At 38.1% G+C, this 19989-nt stretch overlaps 1 protein-coding gene across 1 annotated transcript; it reads left to right on the top strand.

Moving 5' to 3' along the window:
- Nucleotides 1–8895: 8895 nt before the first annotated feature.
- LOC139133101 (sulfotransferase 1A3-like) lies at nucleotides 8896–19383 on the top strand. The gene is made up of 6 exons (XM_070699520.1): nucleotides 8896–9093; nucleotides 9858–10117; nucleotides 16173–16302; nucleotides 17899–17990; nucleotides 18454–18625; nucleotides 19039–19383. The coding sequence occupies exons 1-6, from the start codon at nucleotides 8982–8984 to the stop codon at nucleotides 19146–19148; spliced, it is 876 nt and encodes a 291-aa protein (XP_070555621.1). The 5' UTR covers nucleotides 8896–8981; the 3' UTR covers nucleotides 19149–19383.
- The last annotated feature ends 606 nt before the right edge of the window (nucleotides 19384–19989 follow it).

Raw genomic sequence — 19989 nt, 5'->3', positions numbered from 1 at the left:
ACGGCTCTGACAGTGAATCAGATGACGAGAGTGTAAATTCTTCCCAGGAAGAAGATATAAACAGTGGTCAACAACCCTTATCTAAATGTCATACCGCACCGACACAAGAAAAACTCATGCTTTTTCTCGAAAATATTAAATCCCTTAAAAACCATGTTGAGAGATGCCGGGAATTCTGTCCAAATCATAATGATCTACTTGAAGCTCTGTCAAACGCATATAAGGCATCTTCAACAGATAAACCACTTCAACAAAGAATTGGCAAATTAATGAAAAAGGTGAGGAATGATATGAGAAAAAACGGACTAGGACCTATGTTTTGATTGTTTTTCTCAACCTCCTTCCAAAATGATGAAGTTCATTTTTTTACAACTCTTGTTGCCATTTATTCTGGCTCGTCTATCAATTCTCTCGTGTAATACTTGTGGTTGTAGAGATGCTTTGAAATGCTACACCATTCTTGAATCACTGAAGTCTCAATACGACAGTGATTGTATGTTCCTTCAGGAAAACACACACCAAATAAGTGATGAACCTTTATGGAGAGTTTTATGGCGGGGAAACATTGAATTTTCACACCTTAGCATTTCCTCCGGAGGAGTTGCAATATTATTCCATCCAAAAGCACAGGTCGATGTGTTACAAATGGATGACGTCATACCCGGTCGTCTTATTCATGTTCACGCAAAAATCAACAATCACCAGTACCACTTTATTAACCTATACGCACCAAATGATGGCCAATCACGTCTCGTTACCTTCCAAAAACTAAAACATCTCCTCAATCGAATTCAATCTTCCTCAGATCCCATCGTTTTAGGTGGTGATTTTAACTGCATAGTAGATGCAAAAATAGACAGACACAGTCGGAGAGAACCAGATCCAGAGTCCTCAAAGTTCCTCCAAAATATTATTAAAAGGTTCAAATTAGTTGATACCTGGCGACAGCTTCATCCCTCAAGCAGTTGTTATTCATGGCATGGACACAATGCACATGCGCGAATTGATCGTCTCTATGTCAGTAAACACATTACCAACAGAGTTCAACTCGCGATGATCATCCCTGTTACTTTTTCCGATCATTGTATTGTTCATTTGCGTATCACTCAAAAACAAATCAAAACTAAAAGTGCCCGCTGGGCTTTAAATACCTCTCTTTTAGATGACGAGGTTTACAAAACCCTTATCACTGATTTCTGGCAAGACTGGAAAACAAAGAAATCAGATTATGATTCTATTCAGCAATGGTGGGATGTAGCTAAAGTACAAATTAAATCGCTATCACAACAATATAGCATTGGTCGCCGCAAAAGCGAGCTTGCAGCAAAAAGAAGACTAAGCAATGATCTTTCGAATCTGGAAAATGACATCTCTTCAAATAATATGAACTATGCGGAATATGAACAGAAAAAGGCCCAGATCAATGAATTTCTCAAAACAGAAGCCAGAGGAGCCTGGGTTTGCTCTAGATTTCAATTCATCAATGAAAGTGATAAGTCTACACGCTACTTCTTTGATCTAGAAAGACAAAAAAGCTCACAAAAAATGATGACCCACTTAAAAATTAATAACACCATTACTGAAGACCCAGTGATTATTCGTTCTACAGCAAGCGACTTTTACAAATCACTGTACACCCCTAATGAAATAGACTTAGATTGCCTCAATGAAATTTTGACAGATGTCCCAAAACTCTCAGATGAGACCAAACAAGCTCTTGATCAGCCATTTACCTTTGATGTTTTCACTAAAGCTGTGGGCTTACTGCGTAACAATAAATCACCTGGAATCGACGGGATTCCATCGGAATTCTATAAATGTTTCTGGAACGTGATGGGACGAGATGTATAAGAAATTTTCCTCGAATCAATTCAAAGTGGATGTTTACCACTGTCTTGTCGCAGAGCATTGGTCACACTCTTGCCAAAGACTGGAGATGACGGTTTTCTCAAAAACTGGCATCCCGTTTCACTTTTGTGTGCTGACTATAAGATCTTCACTAAGACTCTTTCCCTGAGACTGAAATTTGCCCTTTCTGAGATCATTCATGAAGATCAAACTTACTGCATTCCTGGTAGATCAATTTTTATTAATATTCACTGTATTCGTGACACTCTTTTCCATGCAAATGAACAGCAAAAGCCTCTCGCTATTGTGTCTCTCGATCAAGAAAAAGCCTTTGATAGAGTTCATCACGGTTATCTTTTTAACACTCTTCAAGCTTTTGGTTTTGGCGAAAGTTTTATTCATTGTATTCAGCTTAACTATAATAATACTGAAAGTATTTTTGAAGGTGAATCACGATCTTACAGCACCTTTTGCTTTCGGTCTTGGTATCCGTCAAGGATGTGCCCTGTCAGGGCAATTATACACTCTGTGCATTGAACCTCTCTTACATAAACTGCGGACAAGTGGTAGTCTACAGGGATTTACAGTGCCTGGTCCTGAGTCGAGGAAAAAGACACTCTCTGGGTACGCCGATGACATTAATATTTTTGTCACTCACAATTGTGACTTTGAAGGTCTTTCATATTGGCTAAAGATGTATTAAGGGGCTTCAAATGCCAAAATTAACTTTCAGAAATCAAAGAGTTTATGGGATGGAATTTGGCGTGAAAGACATGATTCTCCTCTCAGCCTTGCTTGGAATAATGAGGGCTTGAAATTTCTAGGTGTTTACCTGGGTAATAATGTGAACTATACTGCTAAAAACTGGGAAGGTCTATTAGAATCGGTTGAACTGACTCTTAAAAAGTGGAAACCATTTGCAAAGGCTATCTCCTATCGGGGAAGAGCTCTGATAATCAATCAATTGGCAGCTTCTAAACTATGGCATAAGATGTTATGTTTAATACCTCCAGATGGCCTAGCCATTAATATTCAAATACTCTTTGTGAATTTCTTTTGGCAAGGAAAGCATTGGCTCCCTCACGAAATATTGTACTTGCCGGTTGATGAGGGAGGTCAAGCTCTTATCCATGTTCAATCCAAAATCAATAGTTTCCGAATGATGTACATACGTAAACTATTGTATGACAATTCAGATTACACCCTGTATCAGTATGCAAATTACTTCCTAAGCAAGATTGCTGATCTCAATTATGGAATTAATATTTTTGCTTAATATACCGCCAACAGTAAATATCGATGTGGACATTCCCTCTTTCTATCAACAATTGATAAAAACCTGGAATTTACTTGATGCACAGTGTTCTAATGATCACAGCAATGTTACAAACATTCAGTCAGAACCCTTGTTCTATAACCCACTGATTCTGTACCCTGTACAACAATGCCCTCTCTATTTGAAACATTTTGTAGAAGGTAATATTGTAACCATAGGTGACCTTCTCGATTTAGGTGAAAAACGGAAGAAAAGTCCGGATGAAATACAGAGAAATGTGCCTATCTATTCAATTAGAATTTTGTAGAGAGCAATTCAGTTGATCTGGAACACTATACCACATAAACGGAAAACTCAACTGGATCGTTATTTTGCAGGGAACGGTAACGACCCAGGTGAAAGAACACCCATTCACTTTAATATTTCAATATCAGATATTAATGTTGATTCTATCTCATTTAGTAAGTTCTGCTGAAAAGAGATTTACAATTTATTTATCAAGAAGCTTTACTGCCAGAAATATTTAAATAGACTGCCAACACCATGGCACAACCTCTTGTCAATTCCAAATGACATTAAAGCAAACTTTAACACAGTGTATTCAGAACCTCTCAGCAGACGTGACAGTGACGTCCAGTGGAGAGCGATACATGGCTACTTGGCAACTGGTCGTTATCTGTGTTTGAGCACAGAGTAATATCATAGACAGAGTGGCAACAGCTATTGTTTAAGGCGTGAAGCGGTTACGTAAGCAATCCATGTTTGCCTCGCCTCACAAAGCTCTTGGCTCTCTTTTCCGAAGAGTGCCGACCATGCACCCTTCGGTAATTTTCGGATTTTCACCAATTATTAAGCGAAAGTATGTTCGACAAAGCTTGTGTTGTTGTTGTCGTGTGGTGCTGATCGGAATTGATGTGCTGGCGAAAACGGGAGTGTTTTGAGCTTCAGGAAAGTGGGTTTTACCGTTTTAAAAATTCCTCTCATATTTTTATGAATATATAATGAATGTGTTTGAACCAAATTTGAAAGTCTTTTATCGATACTGACTGGTTTTACTCAATGGTTTACGGTCAGTCATACCGTCTTTTACACGTGCGCCAAGAAAGGACATGTTTATGAAACTGCTGGCGTGTTATGTTTTGATTGGCGTGAGGCAGTATTTCTGGCCTGAGAGCTCACAAAGTAACTATGGTTGCTACGCGACTGGCAATACGATGCCATCTCGTCGTATGTTTCGCATAATCTCGTGTAATTATCAACCACAAACCAAGCCTCCAAAAAGTTTAACACCTTTTAAGCTCATTTTAATATGAAAAGCCAATAGTCTACCGAGACGACCATGGAACAAAAGGCATGCAAGTGTTGCCACTCTGTCTATGATATTACTCTGTGGTTTGAGTAACCTGAGAGACAGTGCCGATTGTAAACACTGTGGAGAAATGGAGACACTTTTTCACCTTATACTTGACTGTCCAGCAATACAACCGTTACATGAGTACCTGAACCAATGGCTACAGAAAATACTGAACACTGATGTAATACCTTTGACTTGGTACGTCATCGGAATGCCGAAAGGACAAACAGTTCATCGCCACCTACATCAGCTTTGTAACTATCTTATGGTCACAGCAAAAGTTTCAACTATATACTGCCGATTGGACGAAGTGCCACGACCACTTAGTATGTTTAAACGACGTGTTCGCAGCAGAATCATCGTAGATTTCAACTACTATAAAATGAATGGAAACATTGACAATTTTAAGAACATTTGGTGTAACGACAACGAAATCTGTGAAGTGAACACTGACAATGAATTGTCTCTTAAGATATGAACATTGCTGTAGATACTGTTCCTCAATTTAAGAATGGAAAATAGAACTGCACACCCAGAATCCTCAGTGCATATTAACAATTTCACTTGTATATACATTTATATCTACCTTAAAAAGTAGTATGTACCTTGATTTGAGAAAAATTGACTGTTCATATTTTATTGTAAATATTAAAGATTTTGTGAAAACTCTCTCTCTCTCTCTCTCTCTCTCTCTCTCTCTCTCTCTCTCTCTCTCTCTTACATTTTTTCATGATCTACAGGTCCATTTTCAGATTCATTTCACATTATTGATTTTGTTTATCAGAAAATTAGGACAACGTCCACATCCTTTGTCATGTTTCCATATTATACTGACTCCCTACAGTTTTTAGCTCACGTGTTCACACGTGGGCTAATATCATAGCGATGTCTGTCTGTCTGTGTGTCCGTGTGTGTTTGTGTTAGTATGTGTGTGTTTGTGTGTGTCTGTCTATCTGTTTACACGATAACTCAAAAACACCTGAACAGATTCAAGTCAGATTTCGTAAACGGTTACCATATGCTATTTGCAAGAACTACTTCAATTTTGGTTAGTGTGGCTTGCATATCAATGAAGTTATGCAATATCATTTTTAACCGTACAATGGTTTCCCTATGGAGACGGTAATGACACTGTAGACATATATCAAGAAATACTGCAGAAAATTTCATGAAACTTTTAACAGATGACAATCTAAGAACATTATGATGACACTCTGAGTGTCATGTCAATGATCTGCTTATTTGCATATTTAATGAACTTTTGTAATTAGTCATATAACTTCGATATAACTGCACCAAATGTAATGAAATCTGCTGCAGATACTGATCTGACAGATATCTAATCGTGGTGTAAAGCATTTAGTTGTGTGGAGTTAATAAAGGGTTCATTTGCATATTCAATGAACTTTGTAATTCCTGATATTACTCCAAAATTACAACATTACATTTGATGAAACTTACTACAGGTATTGACGTGATAAATATTTAATTGTTATGAGAAGCATTTGGCGTGTCAAGTTAATAATTAGCTCATTTATATATTTACTAAAATTTTGTAATTAGTGATTTAACTCTGAGAGTACTGTGCGAAAGTTGATGAAACCTGCTACATAGAATGATATAACAGATATATGATTGTTCTTATTACACGCCTCACACGGTTGTCGATTTTATTGGTGTGAATTGGATTTATTGACGGGAATATTGAAAAGATAATATAATTAATCCTCGTCAGAGATAGTTACTCTGGCAGTAGACCGTATACAAGTGTAGTCTTAACTATCAGTATTCTGTCTGTCACTCCCTGTCTTGTGCACAGTTGAATTGCTGTCAGAATATACAATGTCTGTCTTTGTTCTTGTGTTTTGGTTAGTGATTATCCTGAGGTCTGCAAATGCTGCGTAACATCTCCTTGCCCTTTGTTTTGTCACTTTAAAATGAAACAGGTCAAAGGTACAAGTGTTTTACACAACTTCATAACAGTCAAAAAGTTTGCGGAAATTCATGTCATACTGTATTATTTCATGCGTCCAGTAGTGTCTGATAAATGTTAATACATGTCGAGTCATCAGCAGTCAATTTCAGTGCTTGATAACTACGTTTGTTATTTTGTCAAACTCAAAATCTCTACTCGTCATTCCTTCCATTCAAAGGTCACATTAGAAAGGCAAGTTGTTGTGTCGAGTAAATGCTACAATTTTCTAGTCTGTTTATTGGATATCCAACATTCTGAGAAGCCCACTACTATTAATGAACCTGTTTTAAAACACGTGAGCACATTCAGTTCATATGTGGTTTAGAAATATATCCTAGCCTTGTCTCTACAACTTCAGATACTCACAAATTTATGTACAGCTCTCTCCATGAGTGGAATTTACATAATAATATAATTCATAATCCGTTGCAGTATTAGTGCTTGCAAAATATTAATTTTAGATCTGATAACTCAGAATATCTATACCTGAATTTTAAAATTTTTGTCTTTTTACGGTTGATTCAATTTAAAGTAGGGACTTTCGGATCTAAAACATGTTGAATATTATCAAATCAATATATCTTATTAGAATAATGAGCATAACACAAGAAAAGTCAGCAATCATTTGTATAGTGTAGGAAAGAAATTTCAGTATTATAGCAAGAAATACACAATGTATGCCACTTACTGACACCATTTTCTTTTGCAGCTGTGATGAAATGATCTTGATCAGCAAAACTATAAACCAGCTTCATCTAAAATTTGTAAAAACCAAGAATATTTCTGACATTTACAATATGACTTGGAAAACACTATCATTACCATACAGTAACATTTTTACATTAAAAGGATAGGAAAAAAAAACATTCATTCGTTCCGCACAATATTATCTGAATATAAAATGCAATTACAAACAAGCTATTGGGGAATGATGCATAAAAACTTTGACTTGTGTTCTTATATATTGGTGTTTCCATATCAAAGTGTGTGTTGGGATGCAAATTAAAATCTAAAAAGATGCAGCTTTGAGGTTGATTAAAATGTTTAAATTCAACAGAATTACATTTCGATATCATTGGTCATTTTGTATTAAAGATTACTGATCTTTACATATTTTGACCTTGTTTAACATTGAACATATAGATTTTCAAAGTCGAAAAAATACATATTATTATAATTTGTTCCGTCAGATTTGGTCAATATAGGGCAATTTATCCCCGCTTACGAGCAAGCCATCCTCATAGCGATGTTCATCAGCTCAACAACGTGTCACAGCCATGGCACATCACCCTGTCCCAGGTGATTAGGATAATAAACAAATATTTAGTCTGGTCCCCGAGTTGACCTCAACGCGGCATGCAATGGAGTTACATTATACTACTGCATACAAGTAAAATGAATGAAAATACTGCACAGTTTCGTATCGATGTGAAATTCAACATGCGCGTTCCGGACTTCGAGTGGGCACATGTACATAGAAATCACTTATTTATGAAAGTGACAACATCATCAAACTTTCCTTACCTTTACAAAAAGTGAAAATAATGCCCCTCAATATTTAACTTGTTGCCAATGTCAGCGGGTTGGTACGGTAGACCTCGCCCGGCTTCGAGTACTTCTATGAAAATGGCGCCGTCTGTAAGTTCGGCATGACTTTCTGCGATCCGCGACGTTGACCAAAGTTCTCATCGCGCTCAGTGTAACCAAGGAAACTTTTTTGGTGATTTCGTCCACCAACATTTGGTGGTCGACAGTAAAATTCCTGAGGCTTTTCTCATCGCCAACGAATTTTACTGATTTTTACAACCAGTAAATACGGTCGAAGTATCTACATGTTGACGTATCGTTTTTGGACTAGCCTTTCTCCAACGTGGAATATAAAAAAATGTACGTCCCGAAACGCTTAAAAATCTGTGATTTTTGTAGGGGTTTAACGCCCCCAGTGAAAAACAAATATCAAATCATTCCTGTCGAAAAAGGAATACGTCAAGCCCTGGGCAAGTATTTCGGTTCAATAGTAACTATTTAAAAAGCCTTAGGGTTATGAACTTTCGACTACCCAATTTGCATATCTATGTCGTTACCGGGCGCGCGCTCACTGTGCGACTGGTTTTGACGTCTCTCTGCATTTCGGAAATCTGTGCCGAGAGTTTTCCTCAAAAGTCAAGGGAAAGATCGGAAACACACCCATAGCAATCACACCAAAAGTTCCTGGTGCCCCATCTTAAGTAAAAAGGTACAGGTCTTGTCCAGCAAGACCTTAAGACTGTACTCACTGCAACCATAGAATAAAGTATACCGATATGTACTTATGGTTGAAGCCGATCTGCGTCATTGACATTAGGTTGCCCTATATTGACATCAAATCCTGACCGCTCTAACCCAGCCTGGTACCAGGGCAAACAGACAATACGTGTATGACCTTTCACATGATATCAAACAGAGAGGAGTAAGAGTCGACCTATTTCTTCGAGGGAAGGGCGTAAAAGTTTCTGTAGATCTTCACTTTAGTGTCAGAAATCACAGACATGGACGATTCTAAGCCAGGAAATCCAAGGCTGTTGCGATTTCCATACGGGAAGTTGAAGACAATGGAAGTCCGACAAGACGACATATTTCTGAATACCTACCCCAAATCAGGTGAGGTCGCAATCGAGTGGCAAACGTCGACCCTTAAGTAAGGGCCAACTGAGGACAAGCATCGCCGTGAAAGGACGCACATCGGTTCCTTTAAGCCTGCGTGGTTTTCCTTACTAGTGTATAGGTAGATTGGAAATTCACGCGATACTTTTATTGTGTGGCCGCCCTAGGGAGAAAACAACCAATACCTATAATGACCATAACTCGTTACGGTCAGGGAGTGTTCTCGAACGAATCTGAAGATAAGCTTAGTTTTGCGATCGTCAGAAGAACACTATTACAGGCACTGTAGCCATTACTTGAGTTTGCATTGCAAATGAATCCAAAATTAAGTCGACTAGTATCATTAGACGACGGATTTTTCCACACAGCACTGCTGGTGTTTGGGTTGTGATTTTGGTCACGTGATACTTGCCTACTCGCCGATATACAGAGTGCACTGCATGTAACTTGTTGCGGGCCTCTGTTCTCAGTTGTATAGAATGTAGAGGTGACAAAACCTGTCGCCAATCCCTGCGATACCGCATATTGATGGGAAGAGGTATGCTTACAGTGGTTAATCCTTGAAGTGACAACTTATACGTTAAATGCAGTGTAACAGGATTCTGACCAATATTAACATACTTCTCCTTATTGTACGCATTCGTGCGTTCGCCATATTATATGATTGCAAAAGGTGCTCATAAGTCTTTAGCCAAAGTTTGATACAGATTTTTCAGGTTATATCTCCGAACCGATACATACTATTTTGATCCGTTGTCCAGGTAGTCATTGGGTACTAAGAATCATTGCGTCGATCATAAGAGGCACCGACATTGATACGACAGGTCTCTCTGCTCCTGAACACCCGTTCGTTGAGATAATGCTGACTGAAGAAGAAGACGACCCAAGGATTCTATTGGCCAAGAAAAATGACGGACATCCAGTGAATTTTCACCCTAGCATGATGAAATCACCTCGTTTGATGGCAACACATGCGCCTTACGATCTTCTGCCGACTCAATTTCATGAAAAAAGACCAAAGGTAGTTCAATGCAGCGCATTTAATCTGCCATCCTGTATTATTTTACCAGAGCATTTAAAAAACTTTATCATACATGCTATGCCTGTATTGCCATTCTCCTATTGTTTAGACTGTACTGATATGAACCCCTAATTATTTTATGGTCAACACTCATTATTTGACCTTCCAATTAAGCGCTAGTCTTGTGAGGAAATAGTAGAGTTGTAAAAAGGTGATCGACAAACTTTAAGTTCAAAATGTCAAATATTGTCGCCTGATACATTTTCTGAGTAATCTGGCAGTTACTGATGCCCTACACGACGAGTTGCGTGGGACAAAGGAAACGATGGCCAGCGACTTTAGTGTTGAAGTTACCATGCCCAACAAATTATTCTTGTTCAAGACATATCTTGATATGTTATTTTGTTGAGGAGAAAACTGTATTTTGAGCCCCGCACTCGTACACTACTGTTGATAATCCGTCGCCGGTAAGGCTATATGATGAGAGGTAGATCCCTGTTCTATGCATACTGTGCAGATAGCTGACGAACCAACGGTTTTACTTGTCTTGAGAAAGTCGAAACGTACAAAGAATCATATAAGTCAATAAGCAAGACAATAAATTAAATAACTAGAAACATTTTGGATACATATTTCGAGACCGTCACACCACAGAGATTAAACATCGGACAATAAACTTAGTCCGATACTCCCTTGTAACTGCTTATAGAGCGCACTGTATGCACTCTACCAAAGTATAATATTCGGGTATTTCTTTCTTAACCTGCACGTTTTTCCATCACCAGGTATCATCACAACAAGATCCATGGATTATCTATATACAATGCATTTCTTCCCACGCCAAGTTGCGCTGCGCTTTTAAGTCAACGTTCTCTTCTCACCATGCAATCAGTATTTTGGAAGTTTCAAAGACATTCGCTTAACTTCCGTTTACGCTAAAACTACTAAAGTTCAGTTATGATTTGTCATTTCTAGCCATGGTGAAATTTGTACACGTTATCATTCTCTTTGGATGTACCTGAACTGAAGAAGTTTTAGGATAGAGAGAATAGTCATACACAAGAAGCTCTCTTTCTCTCTCTCTGTCTCTGTCTCTGTCTGTCTCTGTCTGTCTGTCTGTCTCTGTCTGTCTGTCTGTCTGTCTGTCTGTCTGTCTGTCTGTCTCTCTCTCTCTCTCTCTCTCTCTCTCTCTCTCTCTCTCTCTCTCTCTCTCTCTCTCTCTCTCTCTCTCTCTCTCTCTCTCTCTCTCTCTCTCTCACATTTAATTATATGATGCATAGAGCATCCGTAATGTATACGGGGATATGGGTTCGAGTCCCGCATGGGTCACTTTTCATTCACCACTGTATTTAACAAAAATATCCGTATGGTGAGTCATTTCAAATTTACCCTTCTTGGCTTTGCATCATTCATATGATTGATCCTTATTACCATTAACCGATTTCTAAGTCTTTATAGGGTATTACACACGTCACACGTACCAATCTGCTGGTTCAAATAGTTTATTATATCTGCACAACGTTTCGTCCTAAAAGTAGGACTGACTTACTCAGGTGCTACAGAACAAAACGTTTCAACACGGAGTGATCATGAGTTACAGTGGTATTTTTCGTACAAATCTTACATGTCAGAGAAAATACTAAGTCACAGTATGGTCATGAGAGTGTCACGGTAATGGTAATGTCATATCTCTATCAAAGGCGGCACAAAATGCGGCACAAAGACAGAGGCACTATGCTGGCGTGGGCGAACGTGTTATACCCGGCTATCAAATCTTCATACTGATATCTTTGTGACGCGTATGTGTCGATAGGTTTTTTGTTCTATTATTTTGGAGATTAAGGAGAGGAATGTTAGGAATTTTTTCTCACGTTCAAGGTTGCGGGCAGTGGATATGAGGGAAACATGAGAATGGCTTCATACCAGCACAAGGAAATGACAGAGGTATGATAGTAAATTTTATTGTGGGGTGTAATGTATAGTATTGATGAATTGATGGAATACATTGACTATGGATTTATCATATGCCCAGATGGAGTTGATGCCATCTATAAATCTGACCAAATCAAGTGGTGTTTGTGGCGCTTTTTGTAAGATCTGCATTTCCAGTTCGCCCATAAAAATATTAGCATAGCTAGGGGCCATCTTTTGGCCCATCGCTGTGCCGAACACCTGTAAAAAATGTGAGTTATTAAAAGTGAAGTTGTTGTTGTGGAGAATGAGTTTGAGGAACCTGATTATTGCTTTTGTGGGTGGAACCTGTTGTGTGCGTTTGTCAAGTTCTTTTTGACATGCTGCAATACCCTCATCTATGGGAATGTTGGTGTAGAGGGCAGTGACGTCAAAGGTGGCGAGAATACTTCCTTTAGGTACTTGCCCGAGGTTTCAAATACGTTGAATGAAGTGGGTTGTGTCTTTAATGTATGAGGGTAGAGTGGAAACTAGTGGTTGTAGATAATGGTCGACATATTCAGAAATTTTTGAGTGGGATAATTAATCGTAGAAACTAAAGGTCTGAATGGGATATCTGGTTTGTGTATTTTAGGCAACATGTAGAACTTTTCTGGTTTTGGATTCGTACATATAAGATAATCCCTAGTATCTTTGCATATGTTGCCTTCTTTATAATCTTCCTCCATTGCTACTCTAATGATTTTGTTTATTCTATTATTTGGGTCTGAACGGAGGGTAACATAGAAACAGATTATTACAAAAAGCCAACAGACACTAATCAACATTTGGCATTCACGTCATCACATCCCAGACACACAAAACTAGGCATACCTTATGGATAGCCATCCGCATATGTAGAATATGCTCTAGGCATGAATGGCGGGACACCCGCTTAAATAAATTGACTACATCATTAATCAATCGGGGATACCCAGAAAGCTTGGTTATAGACCAAATAAATCGGGCCAAATCAATTCCCAGAAACACCCTTCTTCAATACAAAATAAAACCACACCACACACGTATACCTTTTGTAGTTACCTTTAACCCACGGCACCCAAACATCAAGCAGATCGTCAACACTCACTTCAATATATTACAAAAATCACCCCGGTGTAAAAGTGCGATCGCGGAAACTCCTATCATAGCACACCGCCGCAGTAGAAACCTGCGAGATCTACTAGTTCACAGTGAACTACAACAGTCCGATGCACCAGCAGATTTCTACAAATGTGGCTCAACCAGGGGCTGCAACATCTGTAAACATTCGACAAATGCCACCAGTTTCCATAGCAACTCAAATAATACAGTTCACACTTTTACACCAAACATTACATGCAAGTCTAAAAACATAATATATCTTATAACCTGTAATAGATGCAAAAACAGTACGTAGGAGAGACCAAAACAGAGTTTCGACTAAGATTCAATAACCATCTGTCCACCATCCGTCGTAACTCAAACATATCAATGCAGATCAACACACAATCCAAGACGTATCAATAGTTCGCATTGTAAAAAGCAATAAAATGGACGACCGACTTCGAAAAAAACTGAAATCCTTGTGGATTTCCAAATTAAAGAATTTAACACCTAGACGGCCTAAATATTCACAGCTAGCTGCTCCCATTGTCATTATTCAAATTCCAACACTAGCGCCCTCCAGGCCACACTATAAATACACTTAAAACATTCTCTCAATTGCCATTCAACATCTGAACCATTCAAATAGGTAGGAACTCCTGTATTTTCACCATAATGTGATAGTATTTTCTCTGGCATGTAAGTTTTGTACGAAAAATACCACTGTAACTCACTCCGTGTCGAAACTTTTTGTTCTGTAGCACCTGAGGAAGTCCTACTTTTAGGACGAAACGTTGTGCAGATATAATAAACTATTTGAACCAGCAGATTGGTACGTGTGTAATACCCTATATATATATATATATATATATATATATATATATATATATATATATATATATATATATATATATATGTGTGTGTGTGTGTGTGTGTGTGTGTGTGTGTGTGTGTATTATTATTAAGCCTTCAAAAGAAGAGAAATAAAAACTGATACACAGACAATTTCAAAATAATCAAATTAAATGAAAACACTCTGTACAAGGCAAAATAAATTTTTAAAATGGTCTCAATAACATATATTAAGGAGATAACGACTGTGTAAATCTTTTGCCAGCAAAAGCTGGATATATATATAATATATATATAATATATATATATAATATATATATATATATATATATATATATATATATATATATATATATATATATATTTAGCATACATGCTATGCCTGTATTGCCATTGTCCTATTGTTTAGACGGTACTAATATGAACCCGTATTTTAGCTAGTGAAAATACGAATTATATTTTCACTGTAACCGAACTACTTACAGCTGCGCGTACGCGTGACCTTCGGTGGGATGTTCACACACACGTAAAACTGCTGAGCGAATTAGACTTGTGACACTCCGAAACGTCATTGTGAATGTGATTATGGTCAAATTTTTGTTGTTTGCAGTCAGTTCATAGACATTGCACTTAGATACAAGTACAGCTGTACCAAAAACATACAAACGAACGCATTGAAAATGTATATGTTTTGCCGACCCGACACCTGTCATCGTTCACGGCCAGTCTCATACGGTGGTGTTTACATGTCGTCTGCTCTGCGCTGCCGAAGATTACGATCTTGGTTGACAGAACCGCTTTAAGAAAAGTTTCCTGTTGATGAGTTTAAGCATCTGAGAGGTGAATAAAATCGTTTTCAGCCATAAATGCGTCTCAAAAATCCAACCGCTCTGAAAATACTCGCGACAGACAAGGTGCACATACTATATTTCCGATTTGTACCTATCACTGAGATTCTCAGGTCATGATAGTTGTCCGGTGGCACCGGTGCGGCTTTCGAAGACTTGATGTAAGATACTAAGGAAAGTCAAACTTTCGTTTATGTTGTTGTGAAAGAAATTTAGTTCTATTTAGGCAATCCAGTAATGAAAATATACGAGCAGACGATGAAAATACCTTTCAAATGTTTTATTCGTACAGCAACATAATCACGAACGAGTTACGACGTAGCCTACAGCTTACAGTGTACTCACTTCACGTTTCCTCTAATTCGCTCACAAATTCCTTTCTAAGATGGTAAATTCGGCATATTTGACGACTGAGGACATGTTTAATTCTTGGAGATAAACTCACTGGTACGGCTATTATATCCACTGTGCATTCATAGATGTCGCAGAGCTGCTATGCTTGCTTCATGCTCTCAACTGCTTGATCGAGTTTGAAATCGAACGTTGGCGCGGCGCGAGTATTTTGACCCGATTTTGGTCGGCCTCATAACTTTCGCGAAGGGATGAGTTTATGTTTCAAAGCACGAAAACACACTCATTTTACACACTCCACGCTATTTTTACATCAATCGCCATTTCAAGCCAAAAGTAAATCTTCTTCAAAGTGTGAAAACCTGTGTCGACATCTTAATATTTAAATTGTTCGCTTTAAAAGTGTGCGATAAACCCTCATATGAAGTGGAATGGCCCAACAGCGGAATAATATCAAGAAGTGATACGATTGTCATCACTCCGTAGCAACCAACTTTTTATCAGTACAGCGATGAGCAAGCAAGATCGATTTCAGTTGAATTCGTCGCTAATTTCGGAACGTCCGTAGGAAAAGAGTCATAACAAAAGCATCCATGTATGTTAAAGGAGTCATTATGTATTACTTAAAGTGTATACTCAGATATAGATATACATATAGATACAGGTATATGCACATATAGAAAGAAGGTTTGATCATCACTATGATGTCGACATATTGAATACTTGTAATTGTGATATAGATGAAACTGGTTGTGACTCGGCAGACATTATTGTTATCATAACAGTGATCGATTGTGCCGCATGGACTTCTTTGGAATAATTAATTGCCTTCAAACAAGTGTCCGGCTATTAATTTTCACCACTTGTCTCTTTTGTGAAGAGCGTATCCTACGCTTATACTAGGTTATGACGTTCGAATTTTGAAGACAATTATCACTGACGTGACTTTCTATATTGTATGATTGCAGCTAATTTACGTAGCCCGTAACCCAAAAGACTTGGCGGTATCTGCTTTCAAGCAGTTTGGCATGCCTCCGTTCCATGTATACGACGAATTTCCGCAATTTTTGAAGGAATTCCTTGCCGGCGGGGCAATTGGTAAGTTCGCGGTTATGTCAACGTCCCTGCGTGGAAAACGAATAAATGAGATTATGTCTCATTATTGAAATGTAGAAAGCAAGGTCAGCTGTAGGGCACGATTTGATACAACATAAAACAAACTAGTAATACAATCTGTATGTATGGCACTTTAGCCACGTTTTTTGACAATAACAACAAATTATACCGCAAAGGCATCATTTTCAAGTGACTACTCACTCATGCTTTTATTTGAAGCGAAAACGTTTTACGAGGGCGATCTAGCTGCTAGTGGTGCGTTTGCTTCATGTGAAAAAAGGGGTCCTATTTTTTAAATGTGCAATTAAATGTGCTGTAGAATTTAGAAAGTGTTGTTAAGATATTAACATTTTTTTAAACGTAGGGTAATTTCAACCTGTGAAAGGTATACCTTCAAGTCGACGACGTGTTTACTGTCGTGACAACCGTGGGGCAGTGGTTAGGGTACAAGACTCATCCTGTAATTGTGTTCGGCTGTTGGGTCAGTAGTATTATTATACATCTACCATCGAGAACAATAGAATTTTGCGTGCGCTAAAAAGCCGTACTGAACACCCGCTCCGTAACGCGTACGGTTTCCAGGCGCCCCATCCCCTGCGGCTGTATCTGCGTGCTCACTGGTGAACGGTTTCAAGGGACCCATTGGACCAATGTCAGAACATGTCTCGCGCGCTCTATACGTGCGTAGTGCACATACAGAACTTCCAGAAGCGCGTCCGAGATAGCGTTCCACACTGGCGCGATAAATCGGAAGAAAAATTGTCGACATTGAACGAAAACGGTCATTACTCCGACAATTTGATGCCCCGGTCACGAATGTAAGATGTATAATAATAAGGTTATTACGAAAATACCGCAAAGGATGCACTCGGACATTGGCGCCGCGCATCGCACTCGTCTTCGCGTCGGGCGATACGCTGCGCCAATGTCCTCGTGCATCCTTTGCGGTATTTTTGTAATAACCTCACAATATAAATAAAAAATAATCAAATTGCTGGCAAAAGTTGCTTACTTATATCAGCTGTTGATTGCCAGATTGCATGCTCCTGAAAGCGATCGCAAACTATTTAATAACTCTCCAGGCTTAAAACTTTCTGTTTAATATTGCAAGCTACTCTAAAATATTTGTAATCGTTCAAGTAATACGAAGCACAAATTTGATAATTTGCAACTGTCACTGCTAATCACTTGGTTAAAACTAATTTGGTGCTATTGAACTCTACAATTTAATTTACAAAATGCGACGTAAAATCAATCGAGGGACGTTTTCCCTGCTAACAGTAGAGATGTATTTTTAATCGGCTCCCATTCTACAGAAATAAAAACAAACCCAAACTGTTTTTTTTTTCACATGGAGGCACTGGAATCCTTATTGTTTTCATTACACATATTGGGACACTGGAAAAATAACCATATTTTAAGTAAAACGGTTAGTTACATTACTCACATTGGCTAATAAGTGTCTAATATTGTTTACAAGCAATACAAAGAATTGTAATTACATGCATACACACATTTCATAGGATGTGACTTTGAAAGGAAAGTACCATTCTTTTTCACGAAGCAACTTTATTTCAGGTAATATCGGACATTGGGGCTCTCATGTACTTGATTGGTGGAAAAGACGAAACCACAATTCCGTGCTGTACCTGAAATATGAGGATAGGAAGGTAAGCCGGCAACTTGTTATTGTGCAGATGTTTAGAATTAAAACTTAGCTCAAGTCGCTGATTCTGTAAAAGTTGATGTCTTTACATCAAAGTATGACGCATGCATTAAAGTTACTTGTTGCTTTACCCTTTGACCTGGCACGTGCATCGTGACGGTAATGAGTACATACGCTGGTTACACTGAGTTGTATACGAAAGCTTGGCATGTGCGCATGCGTTGAGCAAAATCAAAATTTATCCCATCCTGCAGTCCATTTCGCCAATGTTGGTGATTTTAAAAAGCACGTGTTGTGCTTTCGGCCTCCTGAAAAGTTTTAAATAGAAAACTCAATTGTAAGAACATGTTTCTCAGAAATTCTTGTTTAGCAACTTCCATTTTAACAAACCCGCTGAAATATAATTGAGAGGCAACAATGTTGATATTCTTACAATAAGGTCAAAATCATTCTACCATATTTCTCAGGACCCGAGGGCGGCAATTCAGAAGATTGCTGAGTTCATCGGAAAAGACTTGACACCCGAAGACATCGACAAGATAGCACATCACTGTTCCTTCGATTACATGAAAAAAGCTTCGCAAGATGATGCGTTCATGAAGGCAATGGGATGGAAAGAAAACCCTTTTGTCCGTCGAGGTTGGTCATGTTTTAGTTTTCTCGTAATCGTATCTTGACCTTGTACACATTATTGATATTATTTAAAGCTTGGATATAATATGCAATTACAACGGACCTTACACAATGCACCCTCAATTTAGCATACAAACTATAGGTGGTGGCGGCAGCCTACAAAACACATGTCTGAAAGCATTTAGGTCAGTAATTGCGCATGCACATTTATTCTGTTCGCAAATAATTACCGCTATGATGATCACCTGAGATGATCATTTAATGCTAATGCTAAAGTCTGGAGGGCGACGCATTCGAATTTATTGAGAAGAGTTTGCACTTTGAAACGCTTTTAAGTTTTGTAGTTATGAAACAGGTAAAGAAAAAAAAGAAAAAAAGTGAACAGGACTTTTCTATATTTGTTCTCTGTTTCATTTCAGGAAAAGTTGGAGGTTGGAAAGAAACGCTCACTGTTGCACAAAACGAGATGATAGACAAATACTGCGAACAGTGGTTGAAGGGAACGGGGTTGGAGTTTGAAATGGAGTAAATCTTTTTGGAAAAGAAAGGTCGTTTGGCTCATATAACCTTAATGACGGGAAACTTATTTTCGTTGGTTCGACTATGCAAGCTTTGATAAGAATCTGTTCATTCTGTTACAGTACCAATACATCTGAAGACTAGGATTTTGATTTCAGAATTTGCAGGAATGCATCCTCTTGAAGACTTTGTGCCTCATGTACAAAAATGGTAGATGTATAATAAAGAAAACTGTTACAATTATTGCTGTTTAGTTTGCGTGTTTTCCAGTATATTTGTTCTGGTTAATTTTTTGATGGGTATTTAATTTAAACACATAGTTTGTGCTATTAATTTGAGAACTGAACTTTAATCGGGCAAAATATTTTTATAACATGCAGTGCACGATGCATTTCTTACGTATCTACCGACACTTACTTACAGCCATCGTTACGACGCAATTCCTAGCTGCAAATTCTGAGATCAGAATTGCACGTTTTCTGATTTGTTGGTGTTGAAATGCATTCAAGTAAAGAAAGAAGAAAGACATGTTTTAGCAAAAAGGGAGAGACCCAATATCATTGCAATTACAGCGTCAGTCCCTGTGGGTATGATACACTCATTTATATAATGCTTAACCAGATACAAACTAAAAATGCTCACGTGCTTCAGTATAAATTGCATTTATCTGTGAATTTAAACTTTTGCAACATGCTTGCAACTTCATTTAAAGTGATATGATCAACATCATGGACATAATTTACCTCAGATTGAAGGCCAATAAGTATATCAATATGTATTTAGCTGAAATAAAAAACACTAAATTTATTTGACTGTTCTCATTGTATTACCACTTTATACAGCAAGTGTAA

This window comes from Ptychodera flava, chromosome 5 (assembly GCF_041260155.1).
Source record: "Ptychodera flava strain L36383 chromosome 5, AS_Pfla_20210202, whole genome shotgun sequence".
Classification (NCBI taxonomy): domain Eukaryota; kingdom Metazoa; phylum Hemichordata; class Enteropneusta; family Ptychoderidae; genus Ptychodera; species Ptychodera flava.
This window is presented reverse-complemented; position numbering and strand designations above follow the sequence as displayed.